The 20,602-nt window shown below is 36.9% G+C and overlaps 1 protein-coding gene across 7 annotated transcripts in view; it reads right to left on the minus strand.

Annotated features, from left to right (window-relative positions):
- UTRN (utrophin) overlaps nucleotides 1–20,602 on the minus strand; it is a 507,084-nt gene that overhangs the window by 22,086 nt on the left and 464,396 nt on the right. For 5 of the 7 annotated variants that reach the window (XM_058667660.1, XM_058667612.1, XM_058667547.1 and 2 more), the window contains 4 exons: nucleotides 9,640–9,776; nucleotides 4,369–4,407; nucleotides 4,074–4,139; nucleotides 2,939–3,004 (listed from right to left, as the gene is read on the minus strand). In XM_058667660.1, the coding sequence (XP_058523643.1) occupies nucleotides 2,939–3,004; nucleotides 4,074–4,139; nucleotides 4,369–4,407; nucleotides 9,640–9,776 (308 nt within the window). The remainder of the gene's footprint in view (nucleotides 1–2,938; nucleotides 3,005–4,073; nucleotides 4,140–4,368; nucleotides 4,408–9,639; nucleotides 9,777–20,602) is intronic. The other 2 variants (XM_058667721.1, XM_058667834.1) reach the window with 1 other exon arrangement.

Here is a 20,602-nt window from a genome sequence, read left to right on the forward strand (position 1 = left end):
TTTAAGTTCAACTCAAAAATCCTAACTCCAACCACAGTGTTTTCCTTTACACTATGTTTGAGATATCCAAATACAAACTTAAGAGATTGACCTTATCGGTTGCTTCTCATCTAAAAACCCCAAGTTCTCAAATAGGAAGATGAGACACATAGAATATGCAAATCAGGACAAGGACAGTGATGACTTCCAGAGGGACTGAGTGAGTCTACAGTCACTCTGGGTTCCTCAAGACCCACCTGGAAAGCCCTCTTTCCTTACTTGGGAAGCAAAAGAAGTACAATGGCTCAGCAAGTTGTGCCCATACCTGGAACCAGATGGCCAGATCTGAATCCCAGATCCACCCATTACTGAATGTGAGACCCTGGACAAGCTCTTGAATTTCGAAGGACCCCCATTTCTTCATCTGTAAAATAATGCTAACACTGGGAACAAGAGCAACGTCCCATAGTATTCCTGTGAGAGTTGACCGTACTAGGCTGCAGTGCTGGGATAGGGACGGCCTGGGGATGCCATTGTTCTGCCTACCACAAATGTCCTGACCATGTTCTGTTCCTGCAAGGTCTCTCCTATGTCTCCTTCTAGCGTTAGATATGTGAAGACAGAGGCCACATTTGTCTATCTATTGCAGTAACAGGTGCATAGCAGTGGTATGCTAGTAAATGCTCAACAAAAAGGCCCTGATTTAGAACATCAGCAATTTCTGGGGTTTAAATACTTTATTGACTGCCAATTTTAAACTAATGATTTCACTAAATGTGCTGTTGGGAAATGACACACTGTTGCATATCACCTGACAGATAAAATAATCTCAGAGCATAGATTATGATTAAAGGAAGTAAAATCTTTGGGCTGTACTTCAAGTATGACCTTTACTTTGTTTTTTATCTAATTTACTAGTTATTATACACAGGCAGGTATAGTAATTTTTAAATAAGGATGCTGTTCAATCAGCAACATATTGAAAGTTTTATGACTTGCCCTCATAACTGACTACACAGTAGATGTATAACAAATATTTGTTGGATGGGTGAGTGGGTCTATATGTTAAATGATAGTAAAGTAAATATACATTCAGCTGCTAATCATCAGATTATTTTTGACTTTCTGAATAATTAGTGCACATTCTAATTTGAAGATAGGAAAAATTTTAACTATTACATTGTTTAGGAGACAAACATATACACATTTCAAAGAAGTAAGATTTTGGTCTTAAATTTTTAAAAATTTCATTTAATTCTTTGGCTATTTTAGATTGTAGTGAAAATTATGGTATTTAGGAGATAAGCACGATATTTAACAACTTTATATAAGATGGACACGATATGTCAAGATGAAATAAGCATATTGAATATGCTGTTATCATGATTTATTGATATTTCTACATGCATACTGCATGAAAAGTAATGTATAAACCACTAATGTACTGCTGTCAAATAGTAACCTTTATCTGTAAATTTTATAATAAGTAAAACAACTTTTAAAAAACATTGGAAGAGAGACATTCTACATTAGAATGCTTAAGGTATTTCAACCCAGCTCTGTCCAACTTCTTTTTAGTGAAAAGTAGCTAAGTATTACATTCTATAGCTTTTTTATTCATCTTACATTTTTCTCTAAATCCAAATGACAATGAACCCGTACAAATCACATGAAATTGTCATTAATAGAGCCTTTTCGATACCATTGAGTGTCAAAAGTGAATTCCACAGCCAAAAAAAAAAAAGAAATGGAAAAAGAAGATGTTAATTCAGCAAAATATTTAAAAGCAAGATTATATTCAATAGTTGGATGATCAGATAAAATATTTATGAAAAAATTTCCACAACCAAGTTGACTATACATACATTGTGGGGAATGGAGATAAAATATTTGGGTAGAATGTGCTTCCAAAGGTCTCCCAAAGTAATGAGGCTTTTCCTTTTGTTAATAAAATCAAATACTGGCAAGCAAGTTAATACGTTTCAATGAAGGTTAGTGTCCAAGCATGGGTGGGTCTGAGTCATTCAATACAGAGTTGATGGAAAGCGTCAGTATGAAAGGGGGAGGGGACTTAGGAGAAGCATCTGGACTAGTGCCTAAGACCCCCCCTTTCCACACCTGAAAGCCTGGATTTGGTTTTGTTTCTTTTTTCTTTTTCATGATGTTTACATAGTTGATAGGGTGGGAATGATCGAGGGTTACAGGAAAGTGGGTGAGATCATTGCTTCCAAATTTTCTTTTTCTTTCTCCTGTATCTGAGAGAAGGGGCAGAAACAGGAAGAAGCCATATCCAGCCTCCCAACCGTCTCAGCCTCAGTAGCAGGGGATGGGAAACGGCCACCTGATGTCACCCCAGGCATGCTCTGAGGTTTCTGTATTTAATCCCCAGTCCTAGCTCCTAACTCCAGTTTCCTATGACGCAGACCCAAGGAATCAGCACATATGGCTCAAGTTACGGCGCTCCTACCCTTCACACGGAAGACTTGTGCTGAGTCCCCAACTTCAGTTTTGGCTCTCTGGTTAATGTCAGCCTTAGGGAAAAGAGCCAGCAGATGGGAACTCTTTTGCTCTGTCTCTCTAATAAATAAATGAAGACAGAAATGTACAGAAGGACTATGTGTTCTCTGAAATTACATTCATTAACAATACATACGACAAAAACTGGATGAAAAAAATATATTTGTTGTTATAAATAAAATAATTTGATATTTCTAAGGCAGGTTAGTTGGCAAATATAGGATATTTTCCATTAACATTCATGAAGCTAAGTAAATAAACATATCCGGTTTATACCATCATGCCCTGAAAGCATAAAATCTATGTAGACATTCTTGGAACCAAACCTATCAATTTTGATTGGGATGAAAATTCAGAGCCACAGTGAATGAAGATCATTTCTGAAAGCCATGTCATAAGAGCTGGCCTTTCACAGGCATTGCTGATTTTAAGATTTACTTACACACTTCCTGTGGTAGAGCTGCTATCAGTGAGGAAAGACCCGTTAGTCCTTTCCATTTGGGCCAGTCTGGAAAAGGAGAATACAGGAGTTAGATTATGTGGTCACAGGGGACTTGGGCAATTGGACTCATTTCCTCAATGACTTCTAAACCGTCATACTCTGTTAAAAACATAGGAAAGACCAAATCTTCAACAGAATTAAAATAACAGCTAACGTTGAGTTACTTTTCTAATACTTTTGCCCTATCGCCAACAGGCCTTTATCTTATACCACGATGTAATGCAGTGCCTCCTAAATGATCAAGTTTCCTAAATGATTTCCCAGTCCCTCCACTGGGACCTCCACACTGCTGTGTGTGTTACGTTCTCACACAATTCTAATTATGCTCCTCTCATATTAGAAGACTCTAGTTTCCTTAGCAACCTGGTCCATGACTGTCACAGTTTAGCTAGGTCGCTTCACTTTTACTCATGCCCTTACCCTTCCTAAACCTACAGTCTGATAACGAAGCCATCTTTTTCTCCAGTGTAAGGATTTGAGTGTGTTTTGCCAATAACCCAAACCTGCTTTTCCTCAGAAATCCTACTTAGCCTCAACCCTGTACAAATGTTGCTATTTTAAAATGCTTTTTTGTTAACTCTTTTGGGCTTAGCTAGTGACTACCACTACAGATCCCTGGTATATTCTACTTATCTGGAAGTCTGTATGCCACCAAGACCAGCCTATATTTTATATTGCTTAGGGTCTCTAAAACAAACCCTTTTAGTAAAGTATTAGCATAAATTTAAAGTAATTGATATGCACATCATCTCCTGAGAAATACTTTCAATCCCTACTTTCATTCACTGAAACTGGGTTACATTATCTAAATCCTGCTTATACTGGGTTTGGATCCTCATGAGCTTGGTAATCACATCCTATTGAGATTTTTCTCTTTGTGGAAAATACAGCAGGTGTTTGTTAAACTGCAAATTGCAACAAGAAAAAAAAAGGTGGAACTTGGATTCAAATATAATGGAATTATGGCTCCTGTAGAATGACATTCCTTAAATCAAAGTATGCAAATGCTATTGAATTAATGCAGAAACAGACACATTCTGGGTCACAGCAGCAGGCTCCTATCAAAGTTTCTTACCGTGTGGCATATTGCTCTATTCTTGAATGGGTGTCATCATGAAACAGCTGAGGAGACTGTGATGGGCTATGAAGGAAAAAAAAACAAAGCCATGGTTTTATGCCCAAATATTGGCAGGTATCACTACTGGGAATGTTAGCTTAGTTAAATAATAAATTTGCCATGCAAAAAAACCCATGGTATGGTTACCCAGAATGCAGAAGTACTATATTAGAGCAAGAGGTTAGGAATCACCCCCATGCTAATCCAGCAGATTAGAGCATGCGTCTTCTGCATTTGAGGCAATAATACTCACTCATAATGCTCTGGCCACATACTGATGAGTGTGATGGGACTGCAAAGAGGGGAGAGGGAGACAACAGTCACAGAAGAAACACTTTAGAGCTATGTCAGCCCAAAGCAGCGGGGGCAACATCCCCACTGTCTTCTAATCATAGAGTTGACTGCCCTGAAATCCACCCTGGGGAAGTGAAAGTAAGGGAAGTCACAGTCCCTTGCAGAGAAGTTGCTGTGCATTCAAGCATCTGCAGTAACTTTTTTACAGATAGGACAGGATATTTGGTATTGGATGGAAATACATTTGTAAGAAATCTTTTTAGAAAGAAAAATCAGAATGCTCTAAAAGAACTCAAAATCATGGGACAACTGTTAAAACAACATCAATAACATACCATCATATCCTTGTTTTCATTAGGAAAGAAACTTGGTGAAAAAGTTGAGGTAAATGCTAATCACCACACTGTTAGTGATGGCAGAGTTACCATAAAATTAGACATTTCTAATTTTTCTTCCAATTCTTCATGTGAAAATGAACACAAAGTATGTAAATTTCAAAAGTATGCTGATAAAAGAGGTCCCTAGGCAGCCTCCTCTCTACACCTTTAAAACTGCCATATCATCACTAAAACCATCTACAGCTACACTCTCCTCAAACAAAACTGAATGCAGAAGTCCAATCCAGGAAACCACAGAGAAAACCTGGGCTTGACTAAGGGCCTTGCATCAGGAGCTAGACCACTCAACACTGTTTTTTGACCTAACGGCACCTCCAGAGCAGGCAAAATCAGAAATCTCCAAGTCTCTTTGAAACATGTATGAAAAACAACCGATCCTAATTAAAACAACTGATCTTAATTAAAACTGGGTTAACTATAAACATAAAAATCTTAAAGTACAAAGAAAGTTATCTAAATAAGGTCTCCTAAGAAAGTTAATGCTGATTGAAACAAAACTATTAGAGACCTACTTGATTTCCTATTTCGATTGAACATTCACACTGAAGAAAAAGTTAATGAGCTCATGATCTCCTAATGTGAGGTGCAAGCTGATGTCCAGCATGGCAAGGACTAAAACTGGATGAAAGTTCATCTTCTTGGCATGAAAATCTAAAAGTGGTCAAGCATGGTAACCTAGTGGCTAACGTCCTCACCTTGCATGGACCAAAATCCTATCTGGGCACTGGTTCATGTGCTGGCTACTTCACTTCAATCTAGCTCGCTGCTTGTAGCCTGGCAAAACAGTCAAGTCAAGGGTGGCCCAAAGCCTTGGGACCCTGCAACCACATGGGAGATCCAGGAGAAGCTCCTGGCTACTGGCTGCAGATTGGCTCAGCTCTGACCATTGAGGCCATTTAAGGAGGGAATCAGTGGATGGAAGATGTTTCTCTCATCTCTCCTTTTCTCTGTAAATCTGCCTTTCCAATGAATCTTTTAAAAAACGTAAAGGCTCTTGGTTTTCTACATTCAAAAACAAGCACTGCTCTACTAATTTTAAGAGTGTTTGTGTCAGGAGTAACCTTAATCTAGCACAACAGATTCAACTACAAAAATACACAGTAGTATCCCATACTCCTTTCGCATAATTGCTTTTCGCTAACCCTGAAACAGAGATGCTAAGTATCAGGTGAGTGACTTGCTATACATTTTCAAAAACAGTAACTGCTTCAGAGATTATTCTGAAATGCTAGTGTACCATAACATCTACCCTGAGGTTTAAACAGAAGAAAAATGTGAATTGGTGATCTTACTGGACCTCAGAAAAGCTCTTAAAAATTGCCTGACTGGTTCTTGCGAAGTTAACTCGGCTCTCACAGAAGTGATGCATGAACTAAGATAAGAAGAATGGTAGGAGCAGAAAGCTGAACTGAAGAGGTTTACAAAAGAAATGTGTATTTTTAGAAATGTGAATTGGAAAACGTCTAAGTTATGAGATAAAATAATCAAAATTTAGCACTCACTAATTTCCAAGTATTTTGATTTGTGGAACAACAATAATAATAATTAGACATTTGGCAACAAGCCTTCTCATTTAATACTGCAAGGAAAGAAGCCGACACCGCATACTTAGAACCTATGATTAAAGCTTGTTAAAAATAAGACCAATCTGTGTTTTCACAGACTTAACAATGCAGTCTCTCTTTGTTTCCCAGAGTGGTTATTTTGGTTAAACGCCATATTAGTATGTAAGGAATCAGTATCTACTAAGTATAGTTAATATTACATGAAACACTTAAATTCTCAGCATGCTTAATGTTTCCAGTCTTTTGTTTTCTTTAAGCCATTTGATGGATCCCAGAATGCTCTTACATAAAGATACTCCAGGGCTCCCCACTGTGCTCAGGAAAAAGTCCCCACAACCTGGGAGAGCTTATCAGGTCCTTTATTGTTCAGCAGCTGCTATTCTTTCCAGCCTCATTTCCTGCCACTATTTCTAACTTGTCACCCTAGTTTCTGAAAGCTTCTTGACTCTAGGCTTCTGGAACTATTTCCCTTCCCAGAAACCCTCTCTTGCTATTTTCCACAGCAAACTGGTGGCACGTGGTGTTATTCATTCTTCAAATCTCAATTCATTTGTCACTTCCCATCAAGGTCTTGTATGAACATAACGACCCTCTCTAGGACTGGGTACTTGCTACACAGTGAATTTAAAAAATAGTAATAAACTTCATCTATTTTACTTCCACTAAGCCCAGAGAGAAGTGTCTTTCACTTTCAAAGTCTTCATTAAAGCCAAGCTCACCTTTTAGCCAACAATTTTCTCTTACCAAACTCATATTAAATTACTTTGATCCTACTTTAGCTTGTTTCTCAGGTTTATTTTCAATAACATGCTTTGTTCAAACTCTGTTCATGTATTTTTTGAGAAATCTTGCATGAGTTTGCATAATATTAATTGAACGAATGCAGTTTGGGTTTTTACTTCCCTTTAGCAGTAATTTTTTTTCCTCCCTAAATATTCCTTACATGCACGTATTTACAATTATTGCTTAGAGGATAAGATATTTTCTAAGAATGAAAGAGAAAGAAGCTAAATAAAATCCTAATTATCTTCATAAATAACTTCAAAACCTTTACCACTTCACTGGTTGTCCTCAAATGTACTCCTCCCACAAACAAGAGAATAAATGAAATCGATGGTTTTTACTACACACCCACAAAAACTGCTAAACCTGAAGATTAAGTGGCCCTGTACTAGAAATGTCTCAACTGAAAAAAAAATGAACTTTACAACACCAGAGTTGTGTGCAGCTTTTCAAAAGGAAAAAACCTTGCTCAGTACATCCAACATCTTGCAATTGCTTCTCATTGAGGGTCTGTCCACATCTGATGTCATCTTGGCCACCTTTCATTTCCTTTTCACTGAAAATGCTGGGAGTGAGTCTAACTATTTTCAGAATTATACCCCGAATATTGCACAGCATTACTGAGTCTATTTTAGTATCATTATCTTAATAAGAGTCACTCAGACTAGAATGACCAATGCTAATGACTTTGTTGACACAGAAGGGCACACTGCTTGCCATGGTTTCGCTCTGTCCCCAAAAGGTTGTGTGTTGGAGACATAATTCCTAATACAGCAGTGGTGGGAGGTGGGACCTATTAAGACTTTATGAGATAAAAAGGGCTGTGCACTCATGAAGAGCTTGAAGTCCTGGCCTCAGCATTAGGTACCTTATTGCAAGAGCTGGTTAGTAGGAAAGTGAGTTTGGCATACTCTTTTGCCCTTGGTCTCTCATGCTGTGTTACCCTTCCATGTTTCACCATGAAATGACATTGCACTAAATCCCTAGCCAGAGGCTGGCACCTGGATGGTGCACTTCCCAGCTGCTAGAAGAGAAATGTACTTATATTCTTTATACATGCCAATGGATTATTAAGAGTGATAGGCACATTGATTCATATGAGCCAATTAAATTCTGCTGTATATCTATAGTTCTACAAAACTAGATTAGTATTACAAAAATACGTAAGTATTACAAAAGCTCTCCTTCAATGAAATAGTTTTGACAAAATTTATTCTAAAGTGTACTGTATAAAAAAAAAAGCAGAAAATCACATATTTTAATTGTACACAGTTTGACATCAAGCTTATGCATAATATCATGATTTATATGTGGACCTATGTATATTAAAGACACGAATACCCAGATCTACAGGGCTTTGCCTGGAAACAAAAATAGAAGCAAATATCGACCCCCTCTTTCTGATGTCTCAGAGACAGTCAGAGCATACTGAAATACTGCTGTTCAAAATACAGAAAATAAAATAAGCTATGAATTCTGAAGGTTAAAGAAGCCTGCTTCACAAACATGGCTCCTACTGCTTTGTCTATACTTGTTACTGCCATCATCGCTATGTTTTAAAGCAGAATGTTCCCCTCAACATTTCTGTAGTCATCTGAGAGGATGACCTCCTGTAACCAGAACTTCAGGTTTCTCTATGTTTAAAAACTCCAATGAGAACAACAACGCTTCTCTTCTCAAAGATTCCAGCACGTGAATTGGCTTTGACAGGCATATTTATACTGATATTTTCTAGTGAGTTCAGGATTTATGTCATATCTATTTTCCTCTTTATATATGAATTATATATAAATGAATATATATGAATATATATGAATTATATATATCTCATATATGTAAATATATATAAATTATATATAGTTCTCTTGAATTATTTAAAACATTTTCTTTTTCATGTTGCTACTATTTTTATTATATTCTTTCTGTTTTAATTCTATAGTAATTTTATTATCTTAAAATTTGGTTTCATTTATGCTTGTCAACCAAATTTACTTTTAAGAAACATTTTTCATTTCATATAATATAGAAAGTAGTCACATTTTGCTTTCTTCATATTTAGGAAAAAATAAACTTACGAGGTCTCATGAGATTTTAGCATAGATATGTGTCTCAAGCAAGATATTAGTCATTATTCATAAACATATTAAAAAGACGCTATATATATGACAATGAAATATATATATGTATGTGTATATATATGTATATGACAATGAAACAACCCTTAAAAAGAAAAGAATGAAAAATAAATGAATGCAAGAGCATAAAATACAGCCATCTGCTAACATGCAGGTTAAACCTAGATTTTGGTTGTGACATTGTCAAAAGAAAATTACAAAATTAAATGCTGTGAAAACTGATTTCAATTTCAATTTGCCTTTCAGAATCAAACACTTTATCATATCTTTGACTCACTAATATAAAATGGCATCACGAAATATAATAGTTCACAAAATGTTTAGTACTAAAAAAAAAAATCAAACTTACGTCTCTAAGTTGTCACCTTCAAGAACTGTCTGCACAGGCAGGTAGCCAAGCCGAGGGTGCTTAGCAAAGTACTTCTTGGACCTGAACTTGTTCTTCAGCACTTTTGTGAAGTCTCGAACATCTTCCCCAGATGTTGTCTATAAGGATGAGAAACAATTAGACTCCTCGTTAAGATGAAGTAGACAGCCATCCACACTGAAATCAGAGCACACGTAAAGGGAACCCATTCCATGACAATCATGTTGACAATTTTATTTGGTTTTAAAATAATACACAACATCACAAAACAACTGGCAATCAAACTCATTATTAAATAATCTAGTCAATAGCTGCCAATTTCAAAAACTTTTCTGTTTGAAATAAACTGTTACTCTCTTGTTGATCCAATATTTTAAAACTTGAACAAAAGAGTAGCATAGTTCCAGAGAAGTTACTGGTTGAATTTATGACTAAAACATTTGCTGTCATGAAACATGATGGATATTACATTATTTTAGTTAACCTGAATCAATGGAGGTTATACAATCAGCCTGTACTGGATGGCCACAAGCCAGTGAACATTCTAGTCTGGAAAAGGAGAAAGTATAAGCAAGAGAGGAATAACAGTCACACTTGTGTTCTGCTTTCAATCTCTTTCTTCTTTCCCAACCTTGCGTACATACCTAAAATCAAATTTTAGTGGCTATATAGATTATTATTTATATACTATATATTATAAAAATATTTTGGCATTTCTAGATGCAGAATCTTAATAATCATTTACAGTTCACTCTGACTATGAAAATCTCTATTTGTAATACAGTTTGCAGGAGAAAAAGGAAAGGTGGCAGAGATAGGCACGTCATGAGTGAGGTCACCGCAAAGCAGCAAAAGGCTTTTCAACCTCAGAATTAACTGAGGGAGCATCAATCAACTGTTAGGTAAAGGATTTGAAAAAAATCATTACAAAGCTCCTTAAAACCAATGAGAAGTACATACAGGAGTTCAAGAAACATAAGGAATACATTACATAGGCAATAGCAACTTTGAAACAAAATCAAACAGAATTATTACAAATGAAGAATACAATATCGCAAATTAAAATTCAATGGAAAGCCTCAATATTAGAATGAATGATGCAAAAAATTATTCCTGAATTGAAAGACACTTCCTGTGAAAATGCTGAAGCAGTCAGGAAGCTGCAAGATGAACTGAGTAAAGCTAACAAAAATCCCCAAAGAATTGACAACATCAAAGTCAAACATAAGAGTTTACAGGAGTTCCTGACGTCATGAAAGAAACCCAGTGTTAACGTGACAGGATCAAATCAATAGCTGTCAATATTAACCATGAATGTAAATGGCTTAAACTAACCAATGAAAAGACATAGATTAGCAAACTGCATTAAAAAGACAAAACACAACAGGACTCATGTATCTGTTGCCTACAGGAGACACAACTCACCAACAAAGACACTAGGAAACAGAGTAAAAGGAGAGAAACAGATATTCCAGGCTAGTGGAAAGGAAAAAGGAGCTGCTGGAGCCATTCTAATATCAGATCAAATTCAGGAACCACAATTCCAGACCTCAAGACATACTATAGGGAGAGTAAGGAAAATTGTCTGGTACCGGTACAGACACAGAGAAGATCTATTCAGCAGAATAGAAACCTCACAAATGAGCCCACAAATGTACAACAAACTAATCTTCAGCAAGAGAATTGAAAATATTCTGTGGATAAAGCTTGGTCTCTTCAACAAACACTGTTGGGACACTGGACAGCAGCCTGCAGAAGTAAGAACCAAGACTCCCACCTCAAACCTTATTAAAAAAAATCAGCTCTCCATGGATCAAGGACTTAGATCTACATCCAGAAATCATCAAGCTACTAGAGAAAAGCCTAGAAAGCACTCTGAAACATGTAGGCATGGGAATCACTTCTTTAAAAGCACAGGTAGTCAAAAACAAAATAAACAAATGGGACTTCATCAAATTAAGAAGCTTCTGTACAGCAAAGCAAATGATCAACAAAGTGCAGAAGCAAGTAACAGAATGGGAGAACACCTGTGCACACTGCACGACCGACAGCGGACTAACATCCAGGATTTGCAAAGAGCCTCAGAAACTTAGTGACAGCAAAACAAACGACCCTCTGAAGAATGGGTGAAGGAAATGAGCAGGCATTATTCAAAAACAAAAACAAATTCAAATGGCTAATACACATATGAAAAATGCGCGTGCTCCCTAGCTGTCAGGGAAATAGAAATAAAAACCACACTGAGTTCCCACCTAACCTTACTGGTATTGGTCTACATTCAGAACTCTATTAACAACACCTTCTGGTGAGAATGTGGAGGAAAAAATGTACTTCACTGCTTATGGGAGTGTATCAATTTGCATATTCTGGAATTCCATAGAAGCAAATTGATACATGTGGTCTTTTAGTACTGGTTTCTTTTAAGTTAGCCTAGTGTTGCTTTTCAGGTTTAACTATGTGTTTCTATTCCAGTATGGACTCTGAACTGAGTTAAAATAAAAAGGTTAATCAGGGGCCCGGCACGATAGTGCAGTGGTTAAAGTCCTCCCCTTGAACACACCGGAATCCCATATAGGTGCCAGTTTTAGTCCCGGCAGCTCCACTTCCCATTCAGCTCCCTGTTTGCGTCCTGGGAAAGCAGTCGAGGACGGCCCAAAGCCTTGGGACCCTGCACCCGCATGAGAGACCTGGAAGAAGTTCCAGGTTCCCAGCTTCGGATCAGCACAGCACCAACCGTTGTGGCCACCTGGGGAGTGAATCATTTTCTGTCTCTCCTCTCTGTATATCTGACTTTGCAACAAAATAAATAAATCTTTTTTTAAAAAAGGTTAATCATTCAGAAGTGTAATTCTAATTCCATGACATTCTCTTCAGCTAAATATTTCCAAGATATGGAAGGCCAAAGAAAAACCAGCATACAAACACAAGGCAGCATCTTTCCACCTGCTACAAACAAAACAATCAACACCAACTTTCCCAAAAACTCACAGCAGAGACAAACTAACTTGAGTGTCAATAATGTTTATGTTTCTTGTTAAAACCAAAACTCAAATTCCAAAAGAAGCAAAATGTTTTTTTTTAATTTCCTCAGTAACTCTAATATCGAGGAACAAAACTACCACTAGAGGTTGTCACTTAATGGTATCAATGCACAGGTACCATAAACTCTATTGAATATCAAAAGAAAATGTAAAAAGCGGCTTATTTCACAAAACCTACGGATTATACTCACATTAGAGGAATTCTGTTAGGATTTTGTCAAGAAAATTAATTAAGTCTAGTTTTGCACAAAACAATGTTAAAATTCGTACATTTGGTCTAATTTGCTATCTACTAACAGTACGTCTTTTTAAAAATGTACTAAAGCAATGGTTTGGTTAAAAAGAAAAAGAGGATCATCCATCTAATATAACGAATGTAAACAAATTGAATTTTATCTTCATATTAGCAATAACAATTTTAAGCAGAAAAGTATTGATGTTAGGAGAGGAAGTTGAAATGGAAAGGTACAAACATGTCAGACATAAAATTGTTCCATGCTTTACATCACTCAAGCATTTCTGGAAAGTTTAGGTTTTTATTTTCCTACAGTAAGAGAAGAAAGAGGAAAAATGCAAGCTTACATATATCTTATTAAGTAAAATGAAGAAAACATATAGGTACAGAATCTAAAAATCTATAAGGTTTTTTCTTATCTATCTTATTTAACCAGCACGGGCCCGTAAGATCAGCAGTTTTTCTGACCTATAAAGACCCTTCTCTGGGCTATTAGCAAGGTCAGTAGGAAGATGCTGCCCATGGAAACTCTGGTCTTCTCACCCTGCCGACATTGTGTCACTTCTCCTAGAATACAGAGTTGTGTTCACTTTTGCAAAAGAAACAACCAATAGCCAGAGACTGAAGCATCTTTGTTGTACATAAATTCCTGCTAAAATGCCATGCGGCTGATTTAAAAATATGATGAGACTTCATTTTATATATTTAAATTATATATTTGAAGCATGTTCAGTGCAAGTGAACTTAGAATGCACATACGAAAGAATTTTTTAAAAGGAAAAGGGGAGAAAATTGCCAGTGAGTTAGCCATCCAGCAATAAAGACTCTTAATATTTGGGTGACCTGGAAAATAAGGAATAAACACATCTCTATATATACACAAGAAATTTTGCTGACCTGAATTGATTTCTTTTTCCTACTTATTATTCAAATCTAAAATAGAGATATATATCACAAATGCATATTGAGCATAAATATGCTCATTTAACATGTAACATAGTTAAGAGGGACTCTACTTTTTCCTTGAGTGTATATGCACTTAAAAATGCATTTCTATTGCTCCATATGCTTTTGGATATTTGAAATAAAACATTTTTAAATGCTGGTGACTGTCAGTGAATTCCAAAACTACTGACACGTGGGTGAAAGGCTTCCTCTCACAAACAACAGAAAGTACTTAGAGTTTATTCTAAGCAGGTTCTTAACAGCTTTCCTTCTAATCTATAAAACTGCCTCTAAGTTTTTACTGAGTACATAACTTGAGGGCCAGTGTTTTGCCTTAGAGAGTAAAGCTGACATGTGTGTCACTCCCAGTTCAAGCCCCAGCTGCTCCACTTCTGATGTAACCCCCAGCTAACGTGATTGTGAACTCATCTGAGGATGGTTCAACCCCAATCTCTGCAGCTACTTGAGGAGCAAACCAGCAGTGGGAAGACCTTTCTCTGTGTGTCTTCTTGTCTCCCTAACTCTGGCATTCAAATAAAGAGATTTCAAAAAATTTTTCAATATTTTATCAAGTTAAATATCAGATATGTAGGATGAAATCGGGCAAGAGGAGGCTCAGGGTCATTCACGTCCTAACTGAAAAACGGGAAACCTATAAGACTTAGCATTAATACAATCACTATGGGCTCAGCAATAAAAAAAGTAATACATCATCTACAGGAAAACAGAAGTGGTTCAAACTGTACCTTAAAACCGAATGGCACAATTTAAATATACCAAGTTACTGAGAAAACCTGTAAGATGTACAAAGGCTGAAAACCCCTTGACAAGGTTCAGGTCCCAGTGAGGGCAATGATGCTGCATTTTCGAGGCCAAGAGCTCTCGTCCCACCTGAAGAAGCAGGACTGCCAAACATCCACTATGCTTTGTCAGTGTAGAGCTCTCCAAAGAGTGAGTCAGCAGTTTCTCATGGCTGACTTTCACAGTATTAGACACACTGATGCAGGCCAATGTGGAAGGGAATGGACAAAACACTGCTTCCAGTCATGTTCTGTCATTTCTTTGCCAACAGCGTGCATTTTTAGAGAAATGCCACAATTTACCTTTCTGCTTTTTAAAACAACATACTTTCTATTTTTAGTGGAAAATTACGACTCTTGCTTTAAAAAATATTGCATATATGAGATTTTCATCTACTTCTCTATTATTAATATCAGTAAGAATGTTCATTTTTAAATTTATATGCAGAGCAATTACATATATTTCCTATGTATAATTGCAAGCACATAACGACACTTCAGTTTGTTCCTACAGAAACAACAAATACTTGCTTCAAAACTCTATTACATGCGTGTTTAAATGGTATTAATTAGTGAGTTCCTTACTACGGAGATATTTTATTCTCCCCACTTCTTACCAAAATGTCAATAGTTATTTGTGCAAATCAGTTTTGTCAAAAGTCTAGCAAGTAAGTAGACAAACTGACAACACATCCACCTGGACAACAAGAAGGATGGGAATAGCTTGCATTACTGACCTTTCAAACAATGCAAGTTTGCAAGTATCCTATTCACTGTCTGAATCACTCAAATCACCTTCGATCTCCAAGGATGGATCCTCAAGTCTCTATTTAACAAAGGATAAGTCCCTACCTGTGACCTTTCCCCCTTTGTCATTTTTCCTACATGAATTAGGTCAATGTCTCTTACCAAATGCACATAAATTCCATCTTCCTTACTCCATTTTTGTGAATTCTTTTACAAATTCATTTGCACCTAGTTTAAAATAACCAGTTCAGTGCTTCTCCTTAAATGTATTCTGGTGTTTCTGTGATAACAGCATCTCTCCTGTGGCCCTCTCCACAAATGGCTGTATAATTTCTCCCTCATAAGCGAGTAGGAAAAAAGGAGAGAGAGAGAGAGAGAGAGAGAGAGAGAGAGAGAGAGAGAGAGAGAGAGAGGTATACTTAAATGAGTGCACTACATGTTAACCTAAACTATGGTATTTGAGAAATCAGAAAAAGCAGAAAGGCTATGCCCTGGCTCCTATCCTTTGTCACTGAGACAGGCCATCAGATCTGTATTCAGGAAATGTCATTTCTTCACCTGCAAGAAAGGTACATCCTTATCTCTTGCTATGCTTTAAATGTGTTCCCTAAAGTTCCAGTGTTGGAACCTCAATTCCCAATGTAACAGGATGAGAGGGGACACTTTGAAGAGGTATTTAGATTCTAAGGGCTCTCAGGCCTATGTATGGATTAAAGCAATAATCAAGGAGTGAGTGAGTGATTCTGGGGATGGGTTGTTGATAACATGGATGCATTCAGTCCTCTAGTATGGGCATGCTTCCTCTTTCCATGTGATGCAATCTGCCATTCTCAGTCTCTACAACCATGAGCCAAATGAACTTCAAATTTTGTAGATTTCCCATTTGTGCCTATTGTAACAGTAGTAGAAAAGTAATGGTAGTAGTGAAAATACATTTCTGATAAGGAAGAGACAGGGGCATGGAGAAAAATCTGAACTAACTTTGCTAAGTCCACGCCCCTTTAGTTCAAGCTTACTTCCCCGCAGCTGTCCACTGCTTATCAAATCTAAGCACAAAAACTCGCAGGTGTTCCTTTTGCTTAAGAAGGTTCTAGTGTCACATAAAACTTTTAAAAAATGTTTCCCTGTTCTTTCCTAACTGATCAATCTGTTATAATCAATCATGAACTATAATGAAAAAGATGAAAAAGAATTTTTCTCTCTACAAACTATGTTCTCCCTAGAAATAGTTACTATTACTAATATGCCCTTGCATTTTGTACTTACTGTACAGTGCCAGACACAACAATGTGACTTTAGGTAGTATAATGACAACCTCTGAAATGACAAGTCATCTCTACAACTCCCCATGTCCTATATTAGCTACATACATTGCGATGTGGTCATGCCTTAATAAAAATCAAGAACTCAAGAAATGCTCCAGTCCCAAATCTCTGAGAAAAAAAGTTTCAATGACTGAGTTTAATCCTTCCCCTCCACTTGAAAATGAATTAACCTCTCTGTCCCCTATCATCCTGACCTCTGGTCTCTCCACTCCCATCAACTTTTTAGCATGGGGACAGTCCACGTCAACCACAGTATCATTAACACCCATGAGTGTTCTTCACTCTTGGTGTTCAACTATACATTGCACCTTTCAATTCTGGAGTCACAAACCACAAATCCCTGTCAATTAACCAGAGCTGCACTCTGTGACAATGTCACGATCATGGAGTCATCTTGCAGTGACTCGGGGTTGATACTTAGAGCAATTCTGAACATTTTTCATTCTGTTATCATGTTTGACCATATCCAGTTCTCCCTCACTCTCAGCAAGTGTATGCACTCACAGATCATGAGATAAATGCATCATTCTCTTGAATTCTAACGACTATCTTTTATATAGCCATTATGGAAAAAGCTGTAATATGATCTAGAAGCCCTACTTCTGAGGACATATTTAAAAACAATGAGATGTGTGTACTCCCGTTGTAGCTCATTCACATTTCCACAGTATCCTTCCACAGCTGAACAAATGAAGAAAACATGGCATATTAATACAATGAAATACTATTTACTTTTTTGAAAGAAAGGATTCTGCCATATGCAATGACATAAATTCACTTACAGGACATCATTCTTGGTAAAATCACAGAGAAACAAAAATGCATACTCGCATTTCTACAAAGAATCTAAATAAAAGAACAAATTCATAATCAGAGTAGCAAGGGATATGACGGTGAGCAGAGGCTAGGAGGGAGGGGGATAAGAGAAAAGGAGCTACTGGTCAGGGGGAGAGAGCATTCAATGACAAGATAAAGACGTTTTGGAGACTGAGTATACAGTATGATCATCACAGTTTAACAGTAGTGTCTAACATCATCGAAATATGCCTAGATAATACACCTCAAAAAACAGGACTATCATCTATATGTCCTAACAACACAAAATGTTTCTAATTTGAATTCTATTTTGATTATATGCGGCAAAGATGATTTTTAAAGAAGAGGCAAGGACAGTAAATTTTTGCCTGAGATTAGTTGATCATAAGCTCCTATGCCAAAGAAGAGTGATTTAAAACTTGTACATATTTAATATAAAATTTAATTATTTACAAATGGTAATCTCTGAATTCACAAGTAGTACCAATATAACAAGAAAAGAAATTTGACTACTCTCTTCATCCAAGACCTTAACTAGTCTTTAAAAAATTACATTGTGTGTTCAAATTATCCACAAATACTCTTTTGTTATGTTTTTTTCTCTATGTCTAACCTGGCAAAATTCCTAGAATATGACAGAAAAGTTCATAAATGCATTCTAAAAGTAGAACAGTAATATAAGAGTACACTCACTGTGCAAACATTTCCCTAATGGAGCTAAATCACAAAATCCTTGTCAGTAACTTTGCAAAAATTGCCTATCTCCTCTCAGATTTAGTGTGTTTTTTTTTTTTTCAAACATAGATTAGTTAGATGACTTTTGGATACTGTCCAGCTATTCTACAATTATTTAAAGTGTCAGATATGAGCTCATTTAACCTTTATGAGGCAACTTTTCTAAGAGGGAAAAGTATAGATTCATCCCTATGCTCAAAGAGTTAAGATACTTGAGGAAACAAAACCCTTGCTTAGACAGAAAGTGATACAAAACAATGCGGAACACAATCTTAGCAGGTGAGGCTTGAGGGTATGGTTAGCAGCCACTGAAGAAAGTGTGTTGGTACTGGAAGACCTGGGGGTTATAGGTTAAGGTATTCTATGAAAAAGTAGGACTCGGGCAAATAAAAAATGATGGCAATCATCAAATATGATCTATATCATTTTGTCTCTTGAAGATGAACTTGTACTAACCCTAATGAAAGAATCCTTACATATATAAATGTAGATTACAGAAAGAAATCATTTCCAAGAAAAAAGTATACTTCACTGCATCCTATAAATGTGTCATTACCAATATCATAAAATATATCATTGTATCATAATAGCTAATCCCTAAACTATAGTCCTCCATCTAACCAAGCACAGCCAGGAATAAGCTGAATCACTGCTGAAATATTCAAGACTTTCGAATCATAAAAATCAGTCTTATACAACCTCGGACAGTAGAAACAGCTACCATAGGCTGCAAAAGGACCTTTTACGGAAAAGAGATCAAATCAGTGATGCGAGCAGAATATTCCTCTCATCAAAGCCAGAGATGGACTAAAAGAAAGGCAAACACTAGAATTCCCATGAAAAGGTCAGATCCATTTGACACTTACGGGCCACTTATGAGCATGATACTACAAAAAAAAGTGCACACTTGGGTTAAATTTCTCAGATGGATATTAAATGAGCTTAGAGGATGCTGATAGATCAGCTTTAAACAAAACTTACTTACAACAGAAAAGCAAATTATTTAGAGAATGTGGGTGAAAAGAAATGCTCACAAGTAGTTTACTCAAGTCATTGGTTAACATGAAATGAAAACACATGCTTTCAAAGACTCAGCTTACATAACTAGCTATTTTATGAAAAGCTGTAGGAAGTGATGCCATGATAACCTGTGATAGCAATGCTTTATAACTGGGCTACTGCTGAGATGACCGCACAGCCTCAGGAAGGGACAAAGCAATTTCCAACGCAAGTACTGGTAAAGGAAACCACCCCTGTTCCTTGCCGGCTAAGCTGTAATCCTGGAAATGCTCACAGTATCTTGGCAAAGACTAAAGCTGATGCTTTGTTAAAAACAGGTGGTTGGGAGAGTCAAATTCAATTGCGTAGTCCATAAATTTTAATATTATATTCCTCTCCAATCCATTTTTTTCTAACAGTAATCCACCAGGTTCTACACAATCTGTCCTCCCCTTTTTTTTGGTTTCTATCTTGTATCATTTTCAACTTAATGATGAGGGAAATTCACACTGTGTAAAGGCTACCCCAGTTTATTTCCATGCCCAAGTCATACAAATCCTTTCCCCACCCAAGGGATCTGTAAGCTGTGCAGATGGACAGGGTCTCCCTACTCAGATGGGTGCTAACATCTTCACTGTTGCCATCTTGAAAGTCAACGATTTTTAAATCAGGGGTCCCACATATTTATTTTATATGACACTTCAAACATGGAAGCCAGTGTTGGGCATCACACTCTCCTTAGAGAAGGCTCCACTTTCTCTGCTTCTACCACTGGACCACTGTGAGAGACGTTTGTTTTTCCAGAAATATTCTTCCACTGTTTCTTGTCAGAGGCAGATTCTTAACCCTCAGTTTCAACTCAGATGTCAACTTTCCAGGCAAACCTTACCTGATATCTTTATCTGCCACGCCTCCTTTAATCTTTTGATCTATCTCTCAATCCATTTATTTCTTACTAGAGTCTATAATTGTCTGATTTATTTCTTTCCCTTTTCATTGCCACACATCCCTGCCTCCTAAATGGAAAGTAGTAGCAGAGGCAATAACCTTGCCTTTCTTGCTAGCACATGCACCATGGACAAATGACAGATAAGAATCTTAACAATTCTCTTTGACGAAACTCCCAAACTCTAGTTAGCTCCTGGGAGCCCTCTTCTGTCTGAGGCCTTGGCCGGCAGACTCCCAGCACTAAATACTTCATCCACCACTTTTATTGCCCCCTTCCAATCAAAACAACTTGGACAAATATTAACGTTATGTCTGGCAGTTCAAAGCTGCATCTTCACACTGACTCTAGCCCCC

This window comes from Ochotona princeps, chromosome 1 (assembly GCF_030435755.1).
Source record: "Ochotona princeps isolate mOchPri1 chromosome 1, mOchPri1.hap1, whole genome shotgun sequence".
NCBI classification, from domain to species: domain Eukaryota; kingdom Metazoa; phylum Chordata; class Mammalia; order Lagomorpha; family Ochotonidae; genus Ochotona; species Ochotona princeps.